The sequence below is a fragment of the Megalops cyprinoides genome, chromosome 11 (assembly GCF_013368585.1).
Source record: "Megalops cyprinoides isolate fMegCyp1 chromosome 11, fMegCyp1.pri, whole genome shotgun sequence".
Lineage (NCBI taxonomy): Eukaryota > Metazoa > Chordata > Actinopteri > Elopiformes > Megalopidae > Megalops > Megalops cyprinoides.
In genome coordinates this window covers 17,703,279-17,726,011 of record NC_050593.1, presented here as the reverse complement: position 1 = coordinate 17,726,011, position 22,733 = coordinate 17,703,279, and the positions used below count along the sequence as shown (strand labels likewise).

At 43.3% G+C, this 22,733-nt stretch overlaps 2 protein-coding genes across 2 annotated transcripts; both read left to right on the top strand.

Annotated features, from left to right (window-relative positions):
- Positions 1-107: 107 nt before the first annotated feature.
- On the top strand, positions 108-17,767 carry cryl1 (crystallin, lambda 1). The gene is made up of 8 exons (XM_036541096.1): positions 108-216; positions 1,108-1,215; positions 4,189-4,315; positions 6,750-6,911; positions 8,561-8,755; positions 13,912-14,020; positions 16,896-17,002; positions 17,344-17,767. The coding sequence occupies exons 1-8, from the start codon at positions 176-178 to the stop codon at positions 17,440-17,442; spliced, it is 948 nt and encodes a 315-aa protein (XP_036396989.1). The 5' UTR covers positions 108-175; the 3' UTR covers positions 17,443-17,767.
- A 1,860-nt stretch (positions 17,768-19,627) lies between these two features.
- gjb8 (gap junction protein beta 8) lies at positions 19,628-22,510 on the top strand. The gene is made up of 2 exons (XM_036540741.1): positions 19,628-19,683; positions 21,692-22,510. The coding sequence occupies exon 2, from the start codon at positions 21,716-21,718 to the stop codon at positions 22,508-22,510; it is 795 nt and encodes a 264-aa protein (XP_036396634.1). The 5' UTR covers positions 19,628-19,683; positions 21,692-21,715.
- Positions 22,511-22,733: the final 223 nt, after the last annotated feature.

Below are 22,733 nucleotides of genomic sequence, written 5' to 3'. Positions count from 1 at the left end.
CTGGAATAACGGTACTGGGAGCCTCAAAATATGGCGACATGTGGCGTCATATCGGATGCCAAACTTGGATTTTGTAAGATAGTCGGGTCAGTAGGCGTAACGCTTTTTGCAAAGAGCAGTCGGTAGCGATCTGGTCATTCAGCTGGCGAGATCGTTTTGCAGGGACACTGGGAGAATGAGTACGTCCACGGGAAAGGTTATTTCTGTGATTGGAAGGTAGGATAATTAATTCTAAAGCGAATTCATATGGCTAGTTAGCTACCTCGTTATTAAGCGAGCAAACTGAGCTAGGCTAGCGAGCAAGCTAAGTAGAACCTCGACCTTTGGTCAGCAGAATGTAACATTAAATAAGTTATTTCGCGGTCAGATCATACGACCATGTATTGAATGGGATGGTTAAGGATAATGAGAGTAATCTTAATATAGCTGAATTCTGCCAGATGTTTTGAAAATATATTCCTTTACAGTATATTAGCTTTTAGTATATTTTGGACTGACATGTCTGATACTGAAAAAACACATTGAAGATGCAGAGCTGTGGATGTTTTGAATCTGTTGTGAATGTGAATCTTTTCAGTGTTAGGACTCTTATTTCAGTAATAGTTCTGGCTTTGCACCTTTCCACTTGCATGTCATGATCATGTGACTGTTTCCTTTTTTGACGAGGTGGTTAGTTTTTAAGAAAAACATTCCACATCCCGTGTCCTGCTTCCTGTTACTGTGCAAAGCTCATCAGGTCGAGAAGTATATATATCCATAGTAGTGAAGAACACCCAAAATCTAGCCCAACAAAGCTGTAGATCCAAAAACAACAACCTGTCTAATGTGTCCTTGTAGTATGCACACAGATGATAGGTAGCATCATGTTAAATCTGGCATTTTAACTTCTTACCCCATTTCTTACAGTTTATGATGAATAAAGTTTGAACTTCATGTCAATTCAGAGTGCTTCTTTCAATTTATCCAGTTAGCTATAACATTGATTAATGTTCCTAAAATGCATTTGTAAATTTCAGGTCAAAAGACTTAATGATCATTAATAAAGTACAAATTAGAGCTGTAACAACAAGTAAGATTTTGTGACTTTTTATACTTTGTGTGTTTCAGTGGGCTGATTGGACGATCATGGGCCATGGTGTTTCTCAGTGGAGGATACAGGGTGAAGCTCTATGACAACCAGCCAGGACAAGCCGCTAGGGCTATCGAAGAAGTCGGGTCAGTGGAAGAAAAAAAGTCAAATATTAACAAAACATAAGAGATTGTTACTGCACTGGCATCCAAAACCTCTGTAGACTGGTTAGCCACTGTCATTTGTCATTAATAGTACTGTGTCCTCAAACAGACGCTGCTCTCAGCTGAGAACTGTCTCATTGTGGAACTGTACACATCCTGTCCCCGTACTGTCGCTATACTTGCTGTATGCACTTTTGTAAGTCGCTTTGGATAAAAGCGTCTGCTAAATAAATAAATGTAAATGTAAATGTAAATTTGACTCAGACCTCAGTGAAGAAAGATGTTTTTTAAGGTTGAGACAGTAAGTTGTTGTGATCAGGGAATTTAACATGTTACAGCTGCACCTGAAGGACATCCCTTATTACAGTGTACTTCTGAAGCTGGCTCTTTCCTGGAGCTGGTCATTGTGCTTGTCATGACTCAGAGCTGCACAGTCAGAGCTCTGAGGGCTCTGAGAGATCAGTGGACCTGTGTGAATACTTACCTGGGTGAATACTGCTTAATAAATACATGGCATTGTAATATAGCAAGCATCTAATTAAACATAGAGTTCAAATTTAGATTGATATCATAGACATGTAGCTAGCCATTTCTGTGTGAGGCATGTAATTTAATGCTCTTTGCATTAACTAGCCTTAACCCATTGCTTACTAAGGGTGGCAGGGCTTCAGTCCTTGACAGGAAATGAACCATAGTAACACTTGTTGCACAGATAACATTTGTCTAGTATTGGATATATTAAGATGTGATCTCTGTCCATGTCTGTGTGATTGCCCTGGCTGACATGGTGGTTTAAACCATGAAAAGTATACAGCTAGGGTCTTTCTTTAAACAAAGGGAGGCATGCTGGCCAATACCAGTCTTAATAGGATAATAAAACCTGTCGCATAAGTGACAGTAGTATCAGCATGTATGTTTACATAACATGGCCAGCTGTCTCCCTCAGCCAACTTTGACTAAAACTGAAGGCCTGGTGATGGGATGAATTCTGAAGCTGTTCCCACACACTACATTACCTTTGACCTGTGTTTAACAGTTGAGTTGTTAACTCCCTGTTCTTCAGTATAAAGACTTTAAGAAGAGTAGGCTAATCTTTATTCTGGATGTAGGAGCCTCTTGGTAGAGTTTTGTTTACACCTCTCAGTTCACTCCTCCATTCACTGATCTATAACATGGAAAGGGGTGCCTCTATACTTTTCTTTCCTAATTTTCATAACAACGCTTTGCCCTTAAATGTGTTTCAGTTACTGTGACTCACTACTTTTGGCTGCTGATAGATACTTGTATTTGCTTTTGCAAGGCAACAATCTTAGAGACTGCCTTTTGTTGAGCTCTCAGAATTAGGTCACAGGACTGACTCTTCCTGACTCTTCTGTTCTCACGGCTGCTAAAAAAAGTTCTTTTAATGTTACTGCGACTTTGAAGCAACTTTTGAAACAGAAATAAGACTTGAGAGGACAGTATGATAGCAAGTTGATACAATACCTGTTTTTGCATATTTGTCACTGTGATTCACTCTTCTGAGCAATCTAAGGATGGAGTGATTTGTTTTTTCACCTTTTAGACTGTATATGAACCACTGGTAGAAAGTTAGTCCCGTTCTCTAAAGTGTAAAAACGTCTTACATGTAAATGAAATATGTCAGCTATTCTGGTTGCTAAGCATTGAACTGACCTCATCTTAGCAAACATGTTAACCCCTAAATTGATAGTAAATCTGTTAAAACTGGCATTGTCAAACCAATTTAATCCTTAAGATTAATTTTTGAAATTTTGAATTTTTGAAAGCCATGCATTGCTTTGGAGCTATTAACATAACCATTGGTCAGACTTACAGCAGTATTCAAAGGTGCACTCTTTAGTTGCCTCAGTTAATACTGAGCTGATTTATTGTATGTGGATGCAGTTGGTATTATGAACAGTGCCCTGCGTTTTCCAACTTGGATTTTAAACCTGTAAAGTGTTTGAAATCCAGAAGCAGTCTCTTCTTGATCAAGGTAATCATGAAAGAGGGTATTGGAATATAGAAGTGTTTTAATGCAAGTACTAAGAGTATTTTAATTTTCTTAGGTTTGTTTACGTGGTGAAACAGCATTATCTTAAACCCACTTCCAGTGGGAAGACTGCATTGCTGGTTTCAAAATCAAGTCATAGAAATGCAGGGCCCTAATTATTAGATGTGTGCTCTGCAGTTTACCAGTTGCTCTGTCCACCATGAGAAAATATTTGCAGTTACCCATTGTGGACAGCAGGGGGCAGAACAGAACCTTGCTTTGTAGCTGAGCAGGGGTGAGCATCCTGAAGTGTCTCATCCATTCTTACACATGACATTACTGTCACCTGTTTGGCTTGGTCTGACTGTCTCACAGCTCTGCACATTCCAGTCAGCATTCCAGACGCCTTCTAAACCTGCTCCTTAATTAAACTGTTCAAATATCCACTTTAAATATTATTTATTTCCCTATCATGCTTCACTGAGAAGTACAGACATTGTGAGACCTCATGGGCAATTTGGATGTGTTAAAGATGTAGAAAATGTCCCTTAGTTTCAGTTTTTGAAGGTATTATGGGATGTAGGCTTGAAAACCACCCTGATAGCATTCATTACATTTGTCCGTCTCAGGCCTTTGCTGTGTCCTGTGGGGCGTGTTGGAAAAGTATTCAGTGTGTCCCATAGATCATGACATGCCTGATGACTTTATTCATTCCCAGTCCAATGATGAAGCACATTTCCTTATTTCTTAATCCTTTTCCTGTTACCGCCACCTTGGGGTTACCAGTCATCTCTTGGTAAGGGACAAAACTCTCCTTTAGTAATTTAGACAGGCAGTGACAATATTGGCCTGTTGGCCATGGTTCACTGTTACTGTGTACACAGTTGTTGTAGCAACTACTCTCTCTTTCTTTGTGTATGTGTGTGTGTGTGTGTGTATTAACCCATGTATGTGGGGCACAGAAAGCAGCTGGAGGAGTTGCAGCAGGCCCACATGCTGAGAGGGGAACTGAGTGCCGCGGACCAGCTGGCCCTGCTGAGCAGCCATGATGACCTCCCTCAGGCACTAGAGGGAGCCTTCTTCATCCAGGTGCGCACCCACACCAACACTGGGTCACCCTGGACCTAGAGAACCACAGGAGCTTTTTCTGCATGTCAGTTCTACACTGTGTCACACATTCAAAGTCAGTGGTTGGATGAAAACAAAAATCACCTTTTGCTGTTAGGTCTCCATCAGCTTCTGACCAGGGTCAAGGCATATATTTGGTCAGAAGCTTCATTTGCTATTGGGTCTGGGCCTGAAAAGCTGGTTACCTTTTGGTAACACCTGAATAATGACTGGAATGACAGGTTTTTTCACCTGTGACCCATCAAGAGAAACTGACCACCATTGAACAGTAGTGAGCTGACATGGAGCAAGATACCAACGATGGTGCCTAGAGACCTGACATCTGTTTCAAACAATTGGTGTTTTTTCATGTCGTAGAGATGGATGTATCATTGCCTAGTATGTTTAGTACAGTGCAGATCCACGTAACAGTGTAGTATAACACAAGAGTAGCGACACGTTTCATCACCCAACTGAGATCAGAAATGGAAGTATGATTAAAGAAAAGAGAACAGACCTGACAGAAGAGAGAGCAATTGATCCTCTTTGTACGGGTGACACCTGCCACCTCTGCTAAAATGCCAATAATGTAATGACACGGACTGGTGTCTGCATTTTTACTGAGGCTGACACTCAGGTTACATGTGGGCCACAGTCCTATTATTGCATGTTCTCCCTCCTTGGGGAAGGGAACGATATAGGAACGGGGAGAACGTGTGTATGTGCGCATGTGCAAAATGAGGGTCCTGCCCCCCGTCACGCTGGCTTCCTGGGACCTCGCTCTCACCAGTGGGCCCTCATTGTTCTGTGTGAGGCCGCCCCGTGGAAGTAGGTTTCTCATAAATGTGAAATATGTCAAAGGGTGCAGGGCCAACGCTCAACCTCAGACCTGCGGGACTGTCACATGCCCTCGGCACAAGGCCTTCGTACTCACTGCTACTACAGCCTGCCCGCGCCCCCCAACACTGAGCGCTGTTGTTCTGCTCCTGGCTCACAAAGTAGGATTATTTTAAGAAACAATATGCGCCATTTTAATGCTTTCAGGACAGGATGGAAGGGGAGCCAAAAAATGAACATGGATACATTTGAAAGAATCTCTCCTCCCATTCTTGTTCTTTTGTCTTACAGAATGAGTGGAAAGAGACTTTTCAGAGGAGTTAGAATGCACTAGCTCCTCCATTGATGTAAATCTGAACTGAGTCTTTTCCCATGCCCTTTGGTTAAATTACACCGTGTATGTTTTCACAGGAAGCATCAACCCCCAGTTTGATTAGGTAGCTGTAAATCCATCACTCTTGCAGACTCCATTACTTGGATTTATTGTAGCTTTTTACAGCCAAAAAAACCTCCTGGTATGTTACCCACCCAGCAGGTTTTCTGAATTGTCCGAAATTATGACAGCACTCATCTACCATTTTCTCAAAATGGAAAACATTGTACATGTTGAGAGTTGGCCTTATTTAAAAGACATGTTAGTTCTTTGCACTGATCATTCCACAGATGAATGTTGCCTTTGAGTAATTAAAAATGCCTCTTACTGAATATGGACTGATGAACTGTCCAGGGTCAGTACCTCTATGACAAGCTGCTCTTGCATGACTGAGTCTGGGAATAAGCTCTGGGCCAGTCTAGCCTGGACATGGCTTGCTTTCTCATCCCAGCCACGGATGGTGATGACTGTGAATGCTAGCAGGGCAGGGCTGATGACACTTTACCAGGGGGAGTGGGCTGAGGATGTGAGGAAGAGTGGTGTGTGCGTGGAATTGTAGATATTGCAGCATTGACACCATTGACACAATGATGTGTTTTCTATACTTAAAAGGATTTTTATACAATCTTTCACTAACATATTTGGGGGAAATACAGAGGTTGTCAAGTGGTAAAGAATGTAGCTACTGTAGCTGCTTATTGAAAAAAACTATTATTGATCCTAAGATTATTTTCATTTTTTCATTCGTCATAAGCGCAGATGCTAAAATCACATACATAATCAAGCAAACATACAAAATATGAGAGAGATAACTGGTGATTGTGCACACATATGCATCTAGGGTTATGGTATATGAGCCCCACTGTTTGCCACAAGCACTACCTCTTTGTTAGAACCCACCTCTGTCAGGGTAATGTGAACTAATGACTTGCACATCTGACATGCACTGGCCATCCTGGTGGATTTTGGCTTTTTTTATGGGACGTTATTTGCCATGCGAATACCAAGGTCCTACCCCTGGCTGAGTGCAGTGTCACCATACTGGTTACAATGGTTTTTAAGAAGAAATATCAGTCAAGTAGAACAAATGTTGGTCTATTTGATGCTTAAAGCTGTGCTCCAAGCAGTGACTGAACAGAGAATACTGTAGCAAACTGTTTTGCACTTTGTGTGTGTGAACGCTCTGTGTTTGTTTTGAGATGGCAGGAGTGTGTGTTTGAGGATCTGGAGGCCAAGCGGAGCGTCTTCCAGGCGGTGGAAGGTTATGTGGGAGAGAGTGTGATTCTGAGCAGCTCCACCTCCTGCCTGCTACCCAGCGACATCTTCTCCCAAGTCCAGAACAGGACACGCTGCATTGTGTCCCACCCGGTCAGTACTGCAATGCCCCTCCCCTTGCCATCAGTCAGTACTTCAATGCCCCTCCCTCTCCCATCAGTCAGTACTGAACCACACCCCTCTCTAATTCTTTCTGGGCATGCAAAAACAAAACTGATAAGAATTTGCCCACCCTCCATCTATGGTGGCACATAAGCCATCATTGGTTGTACAACTCTTCTTTCTTCTTTCTGTCACTCCCTCCTCCACTGCCACTGTGCAACCAAACTTCTCTGGATTTTTACAGTTCTGTCAGAGAGGAATTTGGGGTGAGACCTGGGTGGACTTTGGCCCTCTCTTGAATTCCTAACCACAGAAATCCCATTGTTATTCACAAGATGTCATGACACAGAGCCGTGCTGCAAACCCCACTATTGGCAGGTGTAAAATTCTGACTGAATGTCAGACTGGCCCTGTATCAGAATTGGGTGATCCTGTGTAGTGAAGGTTTTAGGCTGTTGTTGTTTCACTGTGGTTTTCAGGTGCTACATAGAAAATCTAACAACACAGCTATTCTTCCTACTGAAGGAGAGAACATTGCTGCACCTCTGTTCTGGGCTTCCAAGAGCCAGCTTACTGGTACACACATTACTGAAACAGCAGATATATGTTCAGTCAACATAAAGAAATAATCAGTGAATGATTGGTTGAATCACAGCAGCAGCGATTACACAATACATTTGAATGGCAGCATCACAGACATAATGCCACAGTTAACTGCAAAATCCTTAGCACCTGTAAATACCATCTTTTTCCGATATAATAGATGTATTTATTTACTAAGTAAATTTCTAAGTCAGCACTTGCTCATGTATGGAGTCCTACCAGCTATCCTTCTTTGGGTCAGTCAAGGTCATGCAATGTGGGTCCCAGTCATTCTGGGCATTACTCTGCCACACATATGAAAACTGTAAAATTTGACAAAATTATCTTCTGTATGTCAACATGTAACTGACCTTCTTTCTTCAAAGATGCCTAAAACCATTCCACCCCCCTCTGAAAAAGACCACTGATTGGGTAGAGAGGTTGAATTAGTTCAGTGACAAGCAAGAGCTTCATAACATTTGATGAGTGGAAAGGCCCCTGCCCACCCAAGCTTTGTGCACAGCAGGGAGTGCTGTGGCTCTCTCCTGGGAAGGTCTCAGTGGTTGAGGCCAACCAGGCTTTGTCAGGTGGGCATTTAGATATCCGGCTTGACACATGGCCAGGTACCGGAGGTCCACCATTACCGCAGGAATTAGCATCTTAGCATTGATACTCATCCTCAGCATCAGCACTGTGCCAGCTGGACCACCACGCCAAGACAGATGGGCATCTTTCTAATGCCAGGGGAAGACTCAGAGCATCAGGGAGAAGGTTCCACTTAACCAGTCATTATACACTCACCTCCAAATTTACTTATATCCCTGATCTTCCTTAATAGGAAAAAAACATGGTAAAACAAAGACAGTGTATGCATTGGATCATTTTTCTGCTTAAACAGTGTTAAAACATTAAACCTCTTCACCAATAATTAATTTTGTTTGTGATCCAGAGAAGTGAAAGGTCATTTTCACCAACATGGAGCATCCCTGAAACATAAGAGGTCTGTAAATGTATATTTGCTATCCTTGGAGTTAAGATGAATGTGTGCCCCCCAACAGGTGAATCCTCCTTACTACGTGCGTCTGGTGGAGCTGGTGCCCCACCCAGAGACGCTGTCCGCAGTGATGGACCGCACCTACGCCCTGATGACCCAGGTGGGCCAGGCACCCGCCCGCCTCAGGAAGGAGGTCGACGGCTTCGCCCTCAACCGCGTGCAGTACGCCATCATCGCCGAGTGCTGGAGGCTGGTGAAGGTGGGCGAGGGGGGGGGATCCGGCTGTGTACCATGGACATTTTTTTGCTTAGATACCCTAATGGTGATGCTATACATGGCCGCTTGGTAAGCAAGAGCTTCCCTGTGTTTGTTGGGTTGCACAGAATACGGAAAGTACAGTACACAGCTTGGGAACATGCACAGTCCCTCAGATTTTCTGGTAGGGCACTCAGGTATGTACATTGCACGTGTGCTGTTTGCTTTTTGTGTAAGTTCCCTAAGTTACTCCTTTTTCCTGCTTTTGTCAGTGTGTGTTTTTGCTGTGGAGGTCATATTGTTCTGGTGTGTCTGTCTTAATGCTCGTCTCTCTCACTGGTGGTTGGCGGTCCTGTCCCTAGCTCAGTTTGTGAAACCTGACATTGAACTCACTTCTAGTGAAAATTTTCTGATCTGTTCTAAGTGGACAAGCACCTCACCGGTGCTTATATCTTATTGTCTTATTTTATAAGGATCAGCCATTCTGTGAAGGCCACATTGTTTAGCTGATGTACGATTTCAGCATCCATACGTTCTAAGGTGGAACATCTACAGGCCATCGTGCCCCACTTAAGAGTTGTGGGTCGTGGGCAGGTGACATGTCTCGCCCCTCATAACTAAAGCTTTGATATATGGGACAGGAATGAGGACATCAGGCCTTCTGCCTTCTGCAGTGTGGAGAAGTGGACAGATTATCAGCCTCCGGATCCTGGGCTAGTGCTGGGCTGGGAGCACTGAGGACACACTATTGTGCCCTGTGAGCAAGGTGCTTAATCTCAGTTTGTTCTGTTTAATCCAGATGTACAAAAGGTTTACAGGATGTGTAAAATTGCAAGTAAGTGGATTAGTGAATATTATCATTTGATGCGATGTCATAGCAACATTCATTGCTCTGAGAGAACATCTTTCTCATCCTTTTTGTAATTTTTTTGGGAAACAGTACGAGTTTTTGTTCCTCTCCCCACTTTCTGCTGCTGACGACTGCATCCTTCGTCGCCTCAGAAAAACGATGAGTCTCAGTTGCCAGTGAACTTCTCCCCTATGAGGACGGTACACTCGATCTCTGAAATCTTCCTCAGCAGGTTCATAATGACAGTCCTCCCCAAACAGGGAACCTGAGCACAGATACATCACTCTTCTAAAGGTACTCGTGTCGGCAGGGATTGCTTACTGCATATGCTGGTGCCTTGTTAAATCCTTTTACATTTACATAAACATTTATTCATTTGGCAGATGCTTTTATCCACAGCAATTTACAGGTGAGGCAGAGTACAACACAAGCAAAAAACCATAAGGAGTCAACAATATTAGAAGTGCTGCATGACCAAGTTTCAGTAGTTGGCCAGACAAGGTACAAGCTAGCTAGTAGATAGTTTTAAACAGTTGCACATGACAGAGCTGCATTGTGGGTAAAGCCCCCACGGCGATAGCAGTAAATGCTGTAATCATGGTGTTGTTGCTGAGAGTGCTGTCTCATACTGACCTCAACACTGTGTTGATGTGAGTGCTGTCATTGAGAGATACCTGTGTGTGCCACCAGTGTTGCGTGTGTGTCCTCTATCTTCAAATGTTTCATAGCCAAAACCTAAATCACTGGGGAAAGTCTAGTTTTATCAGTTTTTGACTTGTATAAAAACAGAGGCCAACACTGTGTGTGTGTGTGTGTGTGTGTGTGTGTGTGTGTGTGTGTGTGTGTATTGGGGGGTTGGGGGTAGGAGGGATTGATTGGTCAATGGGTTTCAAAAAAGAACATTTTAGTCTCTTTAACGTCAGGGGTTGTATAGGAACTGAAGGGGCTTCCTGCTTGTTCCTGGGAAAGTCTGAGAGCTTGCTGGTGATTGCATCACAGCAAAGCTTTCCAATCCTTTTTTGTTACCCAGTACTCCTTCACCTCTGCACCTTCTGCAATGGCCTCCACTTCAACATCCGATGTTTAGTGGAAAATCAGTTTTGCGAAAATGTTGTGAAAGAAGAGTCACCGCGGTGAAGTCAGTGAGAGAGACAGCTTTAAAGCCTTCAGATGACAATACAGGCCTAGAGCTCACCTGTGTGGACATTCAGGTAGTTAAGCCCTGGATGAAGTTAATGTGTATTTCCTTGTCAGTATCTTTTCTTAGGCACTGTTTAAATGCAGGCGATCTGTGGGCATACTTATGGTAGTGCTCTCTAATGGCATAAAGATACCATTCATTTCAGTCTGTTTTAGTCCTGGGACCAGGATCAATAACTGCCATGTCAGTTGGCAAACAGAGGGATGCTCTCAGTGCCAGGTACAGAGGTACTGTCACCAGTGACACAGGCAGCCTGGTTAATCAGTGCATATCAGTGAACTTCTTTGTAATGAACATTAGCATATCGGTGCCGTGACTTACACCAAGGTTGTGTTGCAGATGTGAGGTCTGGACTAATGGCATGAAAATATTATCTTTCAGTGTGTAAACAATGACCATAGTCAGAGAGATGTCTGTATTTTCTTCAGTATTTTACTTCCGGTTGTGTATGTGAACAGATCAGGGCTTTTGTATAATTTGACATCCTTTGCTATTGCTATAGCCCACACCAGAATTCCTGGGCCCAAGTACTATATTTGCCAACAGAAATGGAAGTGAGCATTGCACTCAAACTGTCAAAAAAGGACAGCCACCTTGCTGGGCTTATCAGCATCGTCTACGAAGTATTAGACAGCTGTCCTGTGAATTGCAGAGATTAAAAACATTGAATAGAGAGTCATGTGATTATTCATGTTTTCCCCACTGAAAGCCTTCATCCGTTTTCATTCAGTCCTTTTAGCACTGAAGTGTGAAATGCTTCATGCTTTCATGAGGGTCTTTGACTAAACTGCCAAAGTTGTTTTAAGTCAGTACAGCGTGTGGTGTTTGTGAATCTCGAGTGTGCTGAGGCTCTCTGCTTTGGGTGACTGTCCCTGACTTCTACACACCTGAGGTACCTGTGAGTGTCATTGAATAGTCTCTTAATGTCATGAGTGTTTGTTTCAGTGGCTTCTGCCACATGACCAGAGGGTAGCCTTGGTATTTCATTCAGAAATGGTGAGAAACCCGCTGTTATCATTTAATACATATGTATCTAACTTGAAATCAATTTGAAATAACAAGAGAAAATGCATACTTTTCAAGAATGATTGACAACTGCTGTATTGGCTGACCATTTTTTTCTTATGAAAAAATAGTATTTCAGAAACTGTGCCCTTTCTGTGTACATAGCAGGAAGGTTTGTCTGAACCATTTCACATATTTTGTTTTGTGGCCCGTTCATCTCTGCAGCTGTGCCACGCCCCTGGTTCCATTATTGCCATGCCAGTAAAACACATCAGCGGGCTGTAGCTCTTGGTATTATAGGGCTGTCTGAACACTACTCTGTCTCACTCTGTCCAGGCCCCTCATTCTTTCACTCTCACACATCCCCTCACTTTCTCTCTAGTTCCCTCACTCTCTCATCATCAGGCCCTTCACTCTCTCATCTTCAGACCCCTCATTCTTTCACTCTCACACATCCCCTCACTCACCTTCAGACCCCTCACTCTCTCATCTTCAGACCCCTCATTCTTTCACTCTGCAGCTTTCCCAGTGCAGGAACAGAAAGTGTACACGCTCAAATTCACACACATATGCAAAAGTTACCAGCACTGTCATCTCAGGGACTTGCACACCCTTATATGCAGTTACACAACTCCTGACCAGCACACCAGATCCTTTAGGTGTCATGAGCTTGGAATCCTTGATGGAATGCTGCTATTGCAGGGTAGTGTGGTTTCAAGGGTGCCTGGATGTATAAATCAAGGATTTTGTGTGACATTTAAGCATGGAGGGCAGTGGTGCATTGGATGTGGACCCATCGAGCTACACAGAGTGGGCACAGAGGCACCTTCCCCTGAGCCAGTGATATAGAAGCCCTCTGCATGGCAGGAGTCGGATGAAAGAGCCCCCCCCCCCCCCCCCCCCCCCACCGCCCCTCCCACCCCTCTGAGTCCAATGGTCCGGTGTTTAGCCACGCAGAGGAGCTCCAGGGATTCGGCCCTTTGAGACGGAGCCAGCTCTGGAAAGCGGAGCGGCTGGGAATGGAGACGGTTCCTCCCCGACGATTACCGCACCGAGGAAAGGCCCCTTTTCGCGGCTCCCGGGAGTCTCTGCTCAAACCTGGCCACTGTTTCGTGAAGCGGAGATAACGGAGCTGTTGTTGCCCGCAGTGAGAGGAACAAAGGCAACAGTGTCCCCCCATAGTCTATGTCCACGCTTTGATTTCACCCGTGTCAGCCAGCAAGTAACCAGAACTGTGGGTAATCAGAGAGGAAAGTTGGCCAGGCCTGCCCTCCGACTCCCTATTCGATAGTGCCTTCCTATTCTTCTGGGGACACAGAACTGGAGGATTACAGTAATCCAATATGGTGGGAGTCGCTGTGAGCGGAGAAAGGCAGGTGAAAGGGAAGAGCACTGGCTTCCACATCGCTCCCTGATCCTCTGTGATAGGCCCAGATTTGTGTTTGGGGCTGCCACAGAGGGAGGGTGACAGTCTGGTTATTGCCAGACACACCCCTGGGTAACCTAGGGCAGGGGCAATGAGGAGGGGGGCAGTCTGTCAGGGTTGGGGGGGGGGGGTGTTGAGTTGACAGAGTTCATCTTCCTGTCTGAAGGTTTTCTGTGTGTAGTACAGTATAAGAAATGTGCATCATCAGCCTGCTGTCCATAAAGAGAAGAAATGCCATTAGACGCATATGAAATGGAGGACACCGAGTCAAACCAGAGGATTTAATGTTTAGATCATTTTTGCAAATGTTAAGAACTGCACAAAAGTTCACTTGCTTTCAAGCAAGAAATACTGAAGCAAGTTATTTTGTTTTTCCAATTCAAGATTCTCTCCTGCCCTCACTCCACCTCCTTATTTCTATTTGTTTAAACTTTCTGCTAAGATGATTTCTTACATGGACCTTAGTCAAAGGGAGGTTTCTGATATGTTGAACACTGAGCTTGTGCAGTCCTTCACTACAGAGGTTAAAAAGAGGGGCTGGAGATTTTGTGATTTTGTCATGTATGTAATTATCTGGAATGGAGTGTGTTGTAGTGTATAACAGAAATGTATCAGGCAGTGAGGAAATTGTCCTCATTTAACGGTCCTCCTTTCCACTCCCTTCCTCCTCTCCTCCAGGAAGGCGTCATCTCGGTTCAGGACATCGACCTGGTGATGACGGAGGGACTGGGCATGCGCTACGCTTTCATTGGTCCAATGGAAACCATGCATCTCAACGCACCTGAAGGTACCAGTGCGTCACCATCGCCACCCGTCTCACTCGCTCTGTCTCTGTCTCTCTCCTGTGGTGTCTCTCTCTTTCTCTTTCTGTTCCTTCCTCTCTCTCTCTCACTCTTCTGTTCACATGAAACTACCTGGAGCAGTTACCGAGACAAGTAAGTCATGTTTGAGTAAGCATGTAATTTCCCATATTTTACCTTTCCATATATATTCAGTGTATTGAAACACAGGGATATAGCGCTGTTAAATATCACATTAATCAGGACGGGTGGAAGAGTCGTTACTTAATTCTTACATTATCATTTATACATTTTGTCATTTTAATGAAGCTGTATATTAATTAGTATATTTGTGACTGATGTTTTCAGAGTATGATAAAGATCTTGTATTGGTTATTTCTTTTATATTGTACTAGTCACAGTACATTTCAGTCAAGGGCCTATTTTGAATTTGTTTGAGCGTGAGTCCTGAGCTTCTATTTATATTTTTTGGCTCTTAGTCTACAGTAACTTACAGAAGTAGCGTTTTCCTTGCTTTGAGGAATGCTCTGGTACCACAGGATTGATTTATTACTGTAACATACTATCTGGATCTTTATTATGATCCATACTCACTGCACAAAACGCAAACTTTACCTCTTATGTAAGAGGCACTGGCTTTGACGGACAAGAAATTTAAGAAGATTCTTTGGGCTTTCGGTGTCCTCGTGGGAACGCCTGACCTCTTGCTGTTAAGGTTACTCTTAAGCCCCGAAACGCACTATAAATCACTATCAGGCAGATTCGTAAGAGAATCTGTCTATTATTCTTAGAATTTTCCGCACTTCAGCGCAACATTCAACGCTTCAGACCTCTATGAATGCAGCCACAGATGTATGAAGCACTCCTCTGTGCGGCCTGTGGCCAATCCTGAGATGAGGAGGAGCAACTAAGCCTCGCCTTCTTCAACCTTTAACCTAACGAAAGAATCACACCCTCCTGTGAGATAATAAGAATGCTTGCAGTACCTCCAGCTCCTAAAAGTACATGACCCGCAGGGCTTGCGGCCACCGCAGCCAGCTCCGGTAAGGGGGAGTGAGTCACGGCAACAGATTCTGTGCTAACCCTGTGAGCCCAGTGGTCACAGATCACAAACAGTGTAGTCTAACTAAGAGGAGAGAACACTGTGTTCCGTTATTCCATAGTTATATTCACTTTGCAGATATCCTCGCCCTACGGCACCCGGTTTTCTAGTTTTCCAATCAAAGTTTATACTTTCAGTAGGATCAATATGGTGTTGGCGGTGGGAAAAATAGTACTGGTGTGACTCATTGTTCACATTAATGGTTGTAACATAGCTGGAATGATGTGAACATTTTCATGAAGATGGTGAAAATGCAATGGTTAAGAACTGTAATAGCGGTGATCGTGAAAAATTTGTGCTCTCAGTGGAGATCAGAGCATGATGTAATGTAACTCAGCATAAGAAGGTGACCCTGTTTTCACAGAGCATCATATGGCTAAGAGAAATTATTCTGAAAGTAAACATTGGTCATGTCCAGCCGGATGGAGACACTGTTCACCTGTTGTCCTTCTGTACCTAACTGCACCTCAAATCAATGGAAGGGAACACCGTACACTGGGGAAGTAACCACTAATAAAACTCCAGCTTAACATGCATCTCACTCCCCAGTAACCTTACAAGTATGTCTCTAGTCATGGACAGCTGCCCCTTCATGGTTTAATGCTTTACATTGTCAGGTTGGGGTTTTCACAGTTCTGTTATTACTGCATGGTTCTCCAAAGCTTGCTGCTTCCATCAGAACCAAAACACTCAGGTCACGCTTTCTCGTCTCGCATACCATGCAAGCCAGAGCACCACAGGAGAAGCTTTTAAACTGAGAGCACTGGGTCATTGTACCAGCAGACTCATGATCAGTCCACATGTTACTGCAGTTCCCGCTTTTATTAAGCTCATTAAAAGGAGGTGAAGAACAATCCTCAATCGTGCTAAATATCTGAAGGTCAGAATGTTCCATGACAGGTGTTTAAGTATTGCCTAAAGTGCGTTTACCCAAGCGAACAAAAGTGCTGAGATAATGTGCTTATCAGCGATTGCACATCAAATGTCTTTATCCAGAGTATTTGGTGGGCCTTCTCTGGCTTTGTTTCTGTGGCTGGACTGTGTGCTGTTGAGACACACATATAGCCTCTACACCCCTGTCACACGCAGACCCTCTGTGACACTCTTCAAACCCTGGGAGAAAATAAAGGGCTTTATGCTGCATTGGGCAACCGTGGCTTTTTCCATAAAGGAGAGCGGCTCCCTCTTTTCCTGTATGATTGGTTTCGGGGGATAGGCACAGACACATTCAGCCACTGCAGGGCTGAATCTGGGTGAACCATAATGGTGGGTTTTTACCTCCGACTGAATGAATGCTTTACTGTCCCTTGTAAGGAAATCATATGCAAACATAACATACAGTACACACAAAGTGCAATAAATGTACATTTAGTGAAAACATGAAAACACATTATGTTTGTGTGTTCTTGTGCCCAATGAAATGAGCGAATTAAGATGGTTAAAGGAGTAAGAAGTTTGATCCAAAAATTTAGTGGTTTACAGAACCAGCGCTAGTAAGATTCTTGGGCGTTCCATTTCCAGCTTTGACCTGCTGCTTTCAGGGTCTTAAAACTTTAAGAATCCACGATACTGCATTTCTGTCTAAAGCAGAATTTGCTCTTGGGTTTTCCTGGAAGCCGATGTGATTGTGTTGTGCTGAATGCTAAAGAAAAGTCCAGGGATTACACTTTTTATGCATGTGACTTTTTGCCTTCCAAATGTTTGGTAAGCTTACCATATGCTTACCATAGCAAACTCCACTAGCTGTTGTTTTACTCCAGGACTGGAGGATTACCTGAGACGCTACAGGGATGGCATGAGGAGGGTGCTGGCATCCTTCGGCCCTGTTCCTGAGTTCTCTGGAGAGGAAGCCAAGGCCATCATCCAGGTGTGTGCGATTGTATATGTCCATATGTACATGCATTGGTTTTCTTTCCTATTTGTGTGTGCCTATAGAGCAGTGCCCATCTCCTCGTTTTTATTTTGTTCCTACAAAATAACTCAATAGCATTGGCTGATCAGAGATAGATCAATTATGCGCTGTCTGGCTGTTCAAAGTTATGACTTTCTGTTGTTCTTTGGAGAAGCCAAAAATTGCCGAAATAAGTTAACTCATTTTATTAACATGTTAAGGACTTTGTAAAGGTGTTTCTGGGAAAATGGAAATGTAGGGTAAAAGCATGGTATACAGCAATTCCTCAGCTGGAACTCTCTGGTCTCTCTGCACAGGAAATGTGTGAGCTCATACCCAGTGACCAGCAGCATCTGTCTGCCAGAAGAGAGAGGAGAGATCACCTTCTGATGGGCCTGGCCAAGCTCAAGAAATGACCCCAGTACTGGCTGGGATGACTAGGAGGGAGGGGGAGTCTGGACCTCTGGGCTCCAGTCCTGCTGATTTAGCGAAATACTGGGTTCTGTTACACTCTGGAACAGCACTGAGCTCAGATGCTGAAGGCTCCTCTGCAGAGTCCACCTCAGAGGTGTGGACACTGTGACAGCTAGTCTGTTACTGAACCTCCAAACATAATCACTGATGGGCTCAACATGAGCCCTGTGCTCAACAAGCTCTGTCCACACAATAAGCGTTTTTAATTCAGTCAAATGTACAGTTTAGGATGGAAACATGACAAAATGAATCTTGATGGTTCCTCTGAATTCAGCCTGTTTTTACAAAATTCATTCATAAAGTTCTTTGACTTGAAATAAAGAATTTCCAAAATAATTTTTGGAAAAGATTTCTGGTAAACAGGTGGCTGTTGGTTCATTCCTCACAAGAATAATGTATCAGGATGAGGTGAGCTTGTTCCATTTCATGAATCACTTGTAGAGGGTGCCAAAAGGATCATCTTTCCTTTGAATTTTTAACTTTTTGTGTACATAAGAAGAGAAAATGTGTCAAAGAGGGCTTTCTTCTGCAGCTTCACTCGTGCCAGGCTAGTGTCCTTGCATTTTTCTAAATGTCACCGAGCTAATGTTGCGGAAGAGGACCGTCACTCGGGCCCTTCTGACTAATGGTTCTTGGAGTATTTCCCGCATGGTGTCAAATTACATGTGCGAGTGTAGCGTGGACCCGAGACCATCTTGTCCCTGCAGCGGGGTATATGATGAGAAATAATCTAATTGACACAGTGTATGTAACATAGCTAGTGCGATTTGATCCACAGGTTCTTAGTATAACTCATACCCAGTAGACAGGATTAACAATAAACGGTTAATTGAACTCGTTTCATTAGTTACCATTAAATTATTCATGTATTCATGAACAGAAAAAGACAGGAATATATTAAAATTGCTGTTGCAGTCAATGTAGTTTTTACCATTTTGAGCAATAAGGATGCGTCAACGTATTTGATCTCTTTACAACGCAAGATATGTACCTGATCATTTAGTCTTCGCCAAGAAAGAAAGACGTCCCAGAGCGTGTAATACATTTGAAGAAAGAGGGGTACAAAACAACTCCAGCCGTCTGTTATTGATGCAATACGTACAGCAAAACTTTGGTTTTTATTAAGGTTTAAATGGTGCGGAGGTAGTTTGGGAGCCATAACGTGGATGATAGCTGTATAACAAGTTGCATTCAAAAACACAATGAGTTGCGAAATGAAGATGTCACAGTTACCAGAAAAGGCTGTCTTATCGCCTTATCGCCGATAATTGTATTTAGAGTGCAGGACAATAGAGAGCTTTGTGGCGAATAGATTATTTTGCTGTTGTATCAAGACTTCACAGAAGGCTCGTCAAAGGATCTACTTTTAAATTATTATTTAATGGAATAAGGTACCGACGTAGCCTATATTTTTGCCCGTTTTTCCACCAAGCTACTGACCTGATGTTTTCGTTACATTTGTGAAGTAAGGGCGGCAATCTCAGCAATTACAATGAAAATAGTTTAGTGATTTTGTTCAGGCCAATATCATTTTTATAGAGTACAATTATGTATATTTCAACATATTACACATATATTAGCCAGAATGTACTGTATGCTTAATAAACACTGTCTTAGAACACTTGGAGAAACATGGTGTAAATGACATTTCCACATTTTATTTAATCTGATTACAGAATAACATAAACATGAAGCATGCAAATGGTAAATCTATATTTATGAGAATTCACTGTCACCAACCATTAACTGTCGTTATCAGATGTTTAACAGGGCTAAGTGTTGTTAATATGTAGGCTCAAGGACATTTTCCACGGGACTGGTGTAAGGGTAAAGCATGCTTATACAGAGCAAGATAAATAAAATTATCTACCGCAAGATTTAATCTCTGAGGAAAACGAGCAAGTCCCAACACATGGGTAGAGTTGCGTACCCTTTGGCCCCGCCCTTAGACTTGCGCCACGCAGGTGGATCCTCAGCTGAAGAGAGAACCTTAAAGATCAGGTGCGCTGCCGAAAGTGTACAGACATCTGTCTGCCAAAGTCGAGAAGAAATCACGGCATCGGAATTCAGCCTTAATGTCAGTTTCAATCGCTGTCTGAGAAACTTGGGAGTCACCTTGGGAACAGGGAGACGAAAACTGAACTGAATTTAATGGAGGCATTTTGAAAGCTTTGCGAAAGAAGGTGAGAGATATTTATTGTATGTAGTCTGCAATTTTATTTTTTATTTTGTAAGCAACCGGCACTACAATTTAGTCTGTAGAGTATGCCTGGTAATAAATGAAAAGGAATGTTAATAGTAATTTAAAATCATACACGGTCACAGTAGCATAATCTTTACCCGGTTATCGAAATGTGGATTTGTTTTCAGATGTAAATCAGAACTAGCCTATTCAACTAACATGTCCGTTTTATTTATACAATAAATTGCTGGTCAACAATTGCAGCGTTTGTCAAGGGTGAAATATTATGAAAAGTTGCTGACGATAATATTTATCTAAAGGTTTCTTTATTTCTAGACCTAAGAATAACAGCGTTACACATTTTTTTCCACTCACGTGCTTTCTATGGGTATACTGAGAATTTTAAGTCACACAATACAGACCACTGTTTACCTCGACGTCATAAATTAAGAAAGAAAAAAAGAGACGCACTTCGATTTTGCGCAGTTTTGCGTACATTGACAGATTTTTTTACATAGTCTACGGCTCCTACCAGATGCGTTTAACATAGATCACCATGTTTAACATTATCATGGTGGTAATATATAGAATGTGTGTAATTTATTCTTTTGACATGAATATATTTTGGGTAAAACATTTAGACAGTAATACGGTTTTGGTATGAAGTGCATCATACCGTTCTAAACCAAACGTTTTTAAGAATGTATACATATATAGAGAGATTATTTCTTTTGTGCGATTTAATATTTACGTTGTATTTAAATACCATACAAGATGGAAGTAATGCGTGATTGCAAGCAACAGATAAACTCAAATAAACACCCTTTTCCAAGTTAAATGTATGCGATTTTATGCGAGAATTTGTGGACGAATGTGTCGAATTACCTTCGATGGTTATTAAATGCACACACTTTAATAATACTCACTTTTCGAAATTAAAATGTATATTGAGTGACGGATGATAATTGCACACTAAACAGTTACAGCTTATCTGAAATAGACCCACAGCAATTTAATATATCTAGAACGGTGCATTTTCTCCTTCAAATCAGAGGAAAGGCGTGCTTCAGTTTTAAAATTAATTATGTCTTCAAGACGAAATGGATTTTTTATTATTATTAAAGTAATCATTTGTTTATTACTTTACCTACGATTTTAACTAGCAACATGGATTTTGAGTGTTTGTCAGTAGTAAATTGGTTTTTAAAACGAAAGCGCTCCATCTAGCGTTCAGCTGTAATTGAATTTACAGCACGTGAAGAACGGAGAGTCATTTAAGGACATTCGGCATCAAGAAATCTAACATAAGACATGTTTTGTCGTTTTGTCGGCGCATTTTAGGAGATCGTGTCAGTTGCTATTGAATGTGTATTATGAGAACGTGATATTGCAATTATTGCGTGATGTTGCTTTAACCCAATTAATAAATGGCCAGCGTGTAAATAAATAAATGTTTAAATAAAACAATTGGATTTTTTTCAGATTGTCTGAACATTGTCTTCCAGCATTAATTTCAAGATGTCTGTGCTTACTCATCACATTAGCATTTATATTTCTTTAAAAGTTTTGGCTGGTGCTGTCCTATATAGTTTTTAATATTAGCCAAGGTATCACACCTGGGCTTTACAAATTACAGGCATGGCTGCTGTCATGTGTTTTTTTGGTCATCACACTTCCATATGAATTGGTAGTGTGAGAGTGTGATGCAGTCTTACCATTCAGTTGGAAGTGCTGGAGGGATAGATTGTATTCTTGTTTTGTTGGTTCAACAGCTGTCGTTATAAGGTGTGTACTTATCCATTTGAGAGCCAAGAAAATCCAGTAGGACTGTTGCTCTCAAAGAGCAGGGTTGCCCACTTGTTGAATGGTGTTATAACCTTGCCTTCCATCCTCTCCTCCTTTCTCCACCTCTCTGTCGGTATGCTTTGTATTTTCTTCCTGCATTCTCTCCACCTCCGAATCTCTTTCTCTTCCTCTCTGCCTCTCCCCTTTTCCCCCCTTGTTTCCAGGTGCTGTGAGCTGAAGCAGTCAGGATGAGTTGGGGCACGCTGTACGCTCAGCTGGGCGGGGTGAACAAGCACTCCACCAGCCTGGGCAAGATCTGGCTCTCGGTCCTCTTCATCTTCCGCATCATGATCCTGGTGCTGGCGGCGGAGAGCGTGTGGGGCGACGAGCAGTCCGACTTCACCTGCAACACGCAGCAGCCTGGCTGCAAGAACGTCTGCTACGACCGCTTCTTCCCCGTCTCGCACATCCGCCTGTGGTGCCTGCAGCTGATCTTCGTCTCCACGCCGGCGCTGCTGGTGGCCATGCACGTGGCCTACCGCAAGCGTGAGGCCAAGCGGAGCATCATCCGCGCCCACGGCGACAAGGTGCAGGACGACCTGGAGAGCCTACGCAACCGCCGCATGTCCATCACGGGCCCGCTGTGGTGGACCTACACCTCCAGCCTCTTCTTCCGGCTGCTCTTCGAGGGCGGCTTCATGTACGCCTTCTACTTCGTCTACGACGGCTTCCGCATGCCCCGGCTGGTCAAGTGCGAGGAGTGGCCCTGCCCCAACGTCGTGGACTGCTTCATCTCCCGGCCCACCGAGAAGACCGTCTTCACCATCTTCATGGTGGCCTCCTCGTGCATCTGCATGGTGCTCAATGTGGCCGAGCTCTCCTACCTGGTCGTCAAGGCGCTGATGCGGTGCTCGAGGGGCTCCAAGAACAACCACGCCTACGCCCACCCGGACAATGTGAGCAAGGACAAGGCTTTCCTGCAGAACAAAAAGAACGAGATGCTGCTGTCGTCCTCTGACTCCTCTGGCAGCAAGGCTGTGTGAGCCTCATTCTTGGCCTTCCAGCAAGCAGAGGACTACAGTAGGTAGACAGACGCTGCGGTATTTTGTTGCAATAGACTTTTTTTATGTGTAATTTCTCCAGCGAAATGAGAAAACTAGAAGCAGGCCACCGTATTCCCTGCCTGCCTCTGCCTGGTTATGCACCCAAGAAGAGTCCACTCTGCCCTCTCTGAAACACTGCTTGTGCTCAGCTCTGCCAGGGCGG

Excerpts from the sequence above, each read along its gene's own strand:
- cryl1 (XM_036541096.1), top strand. The coding sequence starts at position 176 with ATGAGTACGTCCACGGGAAAGGTTATTTCTGTGATTGGAAG. Across the intron at positions 217-1,107 it reads GTTATTTCTGTGATTGGAAG|TGGGCTGATTGGACGATCAT; the intron begins GTAGGATAATTA and ends TGTGTGTTTCAG. Across the intron at positions 14,021-16,895 it reads GCATCTCAACGCACCTGAAG|GACTGGAGGATTACCTGAGA; the intron begins GTACCAGTGCGT and ends GTTTTACTCCAG.
- gjb8 (XM_036540741.1), top strand. The coding sequence starts at position 21,716 with ATGAGTTGGGGCACGCTGTACGCTCAGCTGGGCGGGGTGAACAAGCAC.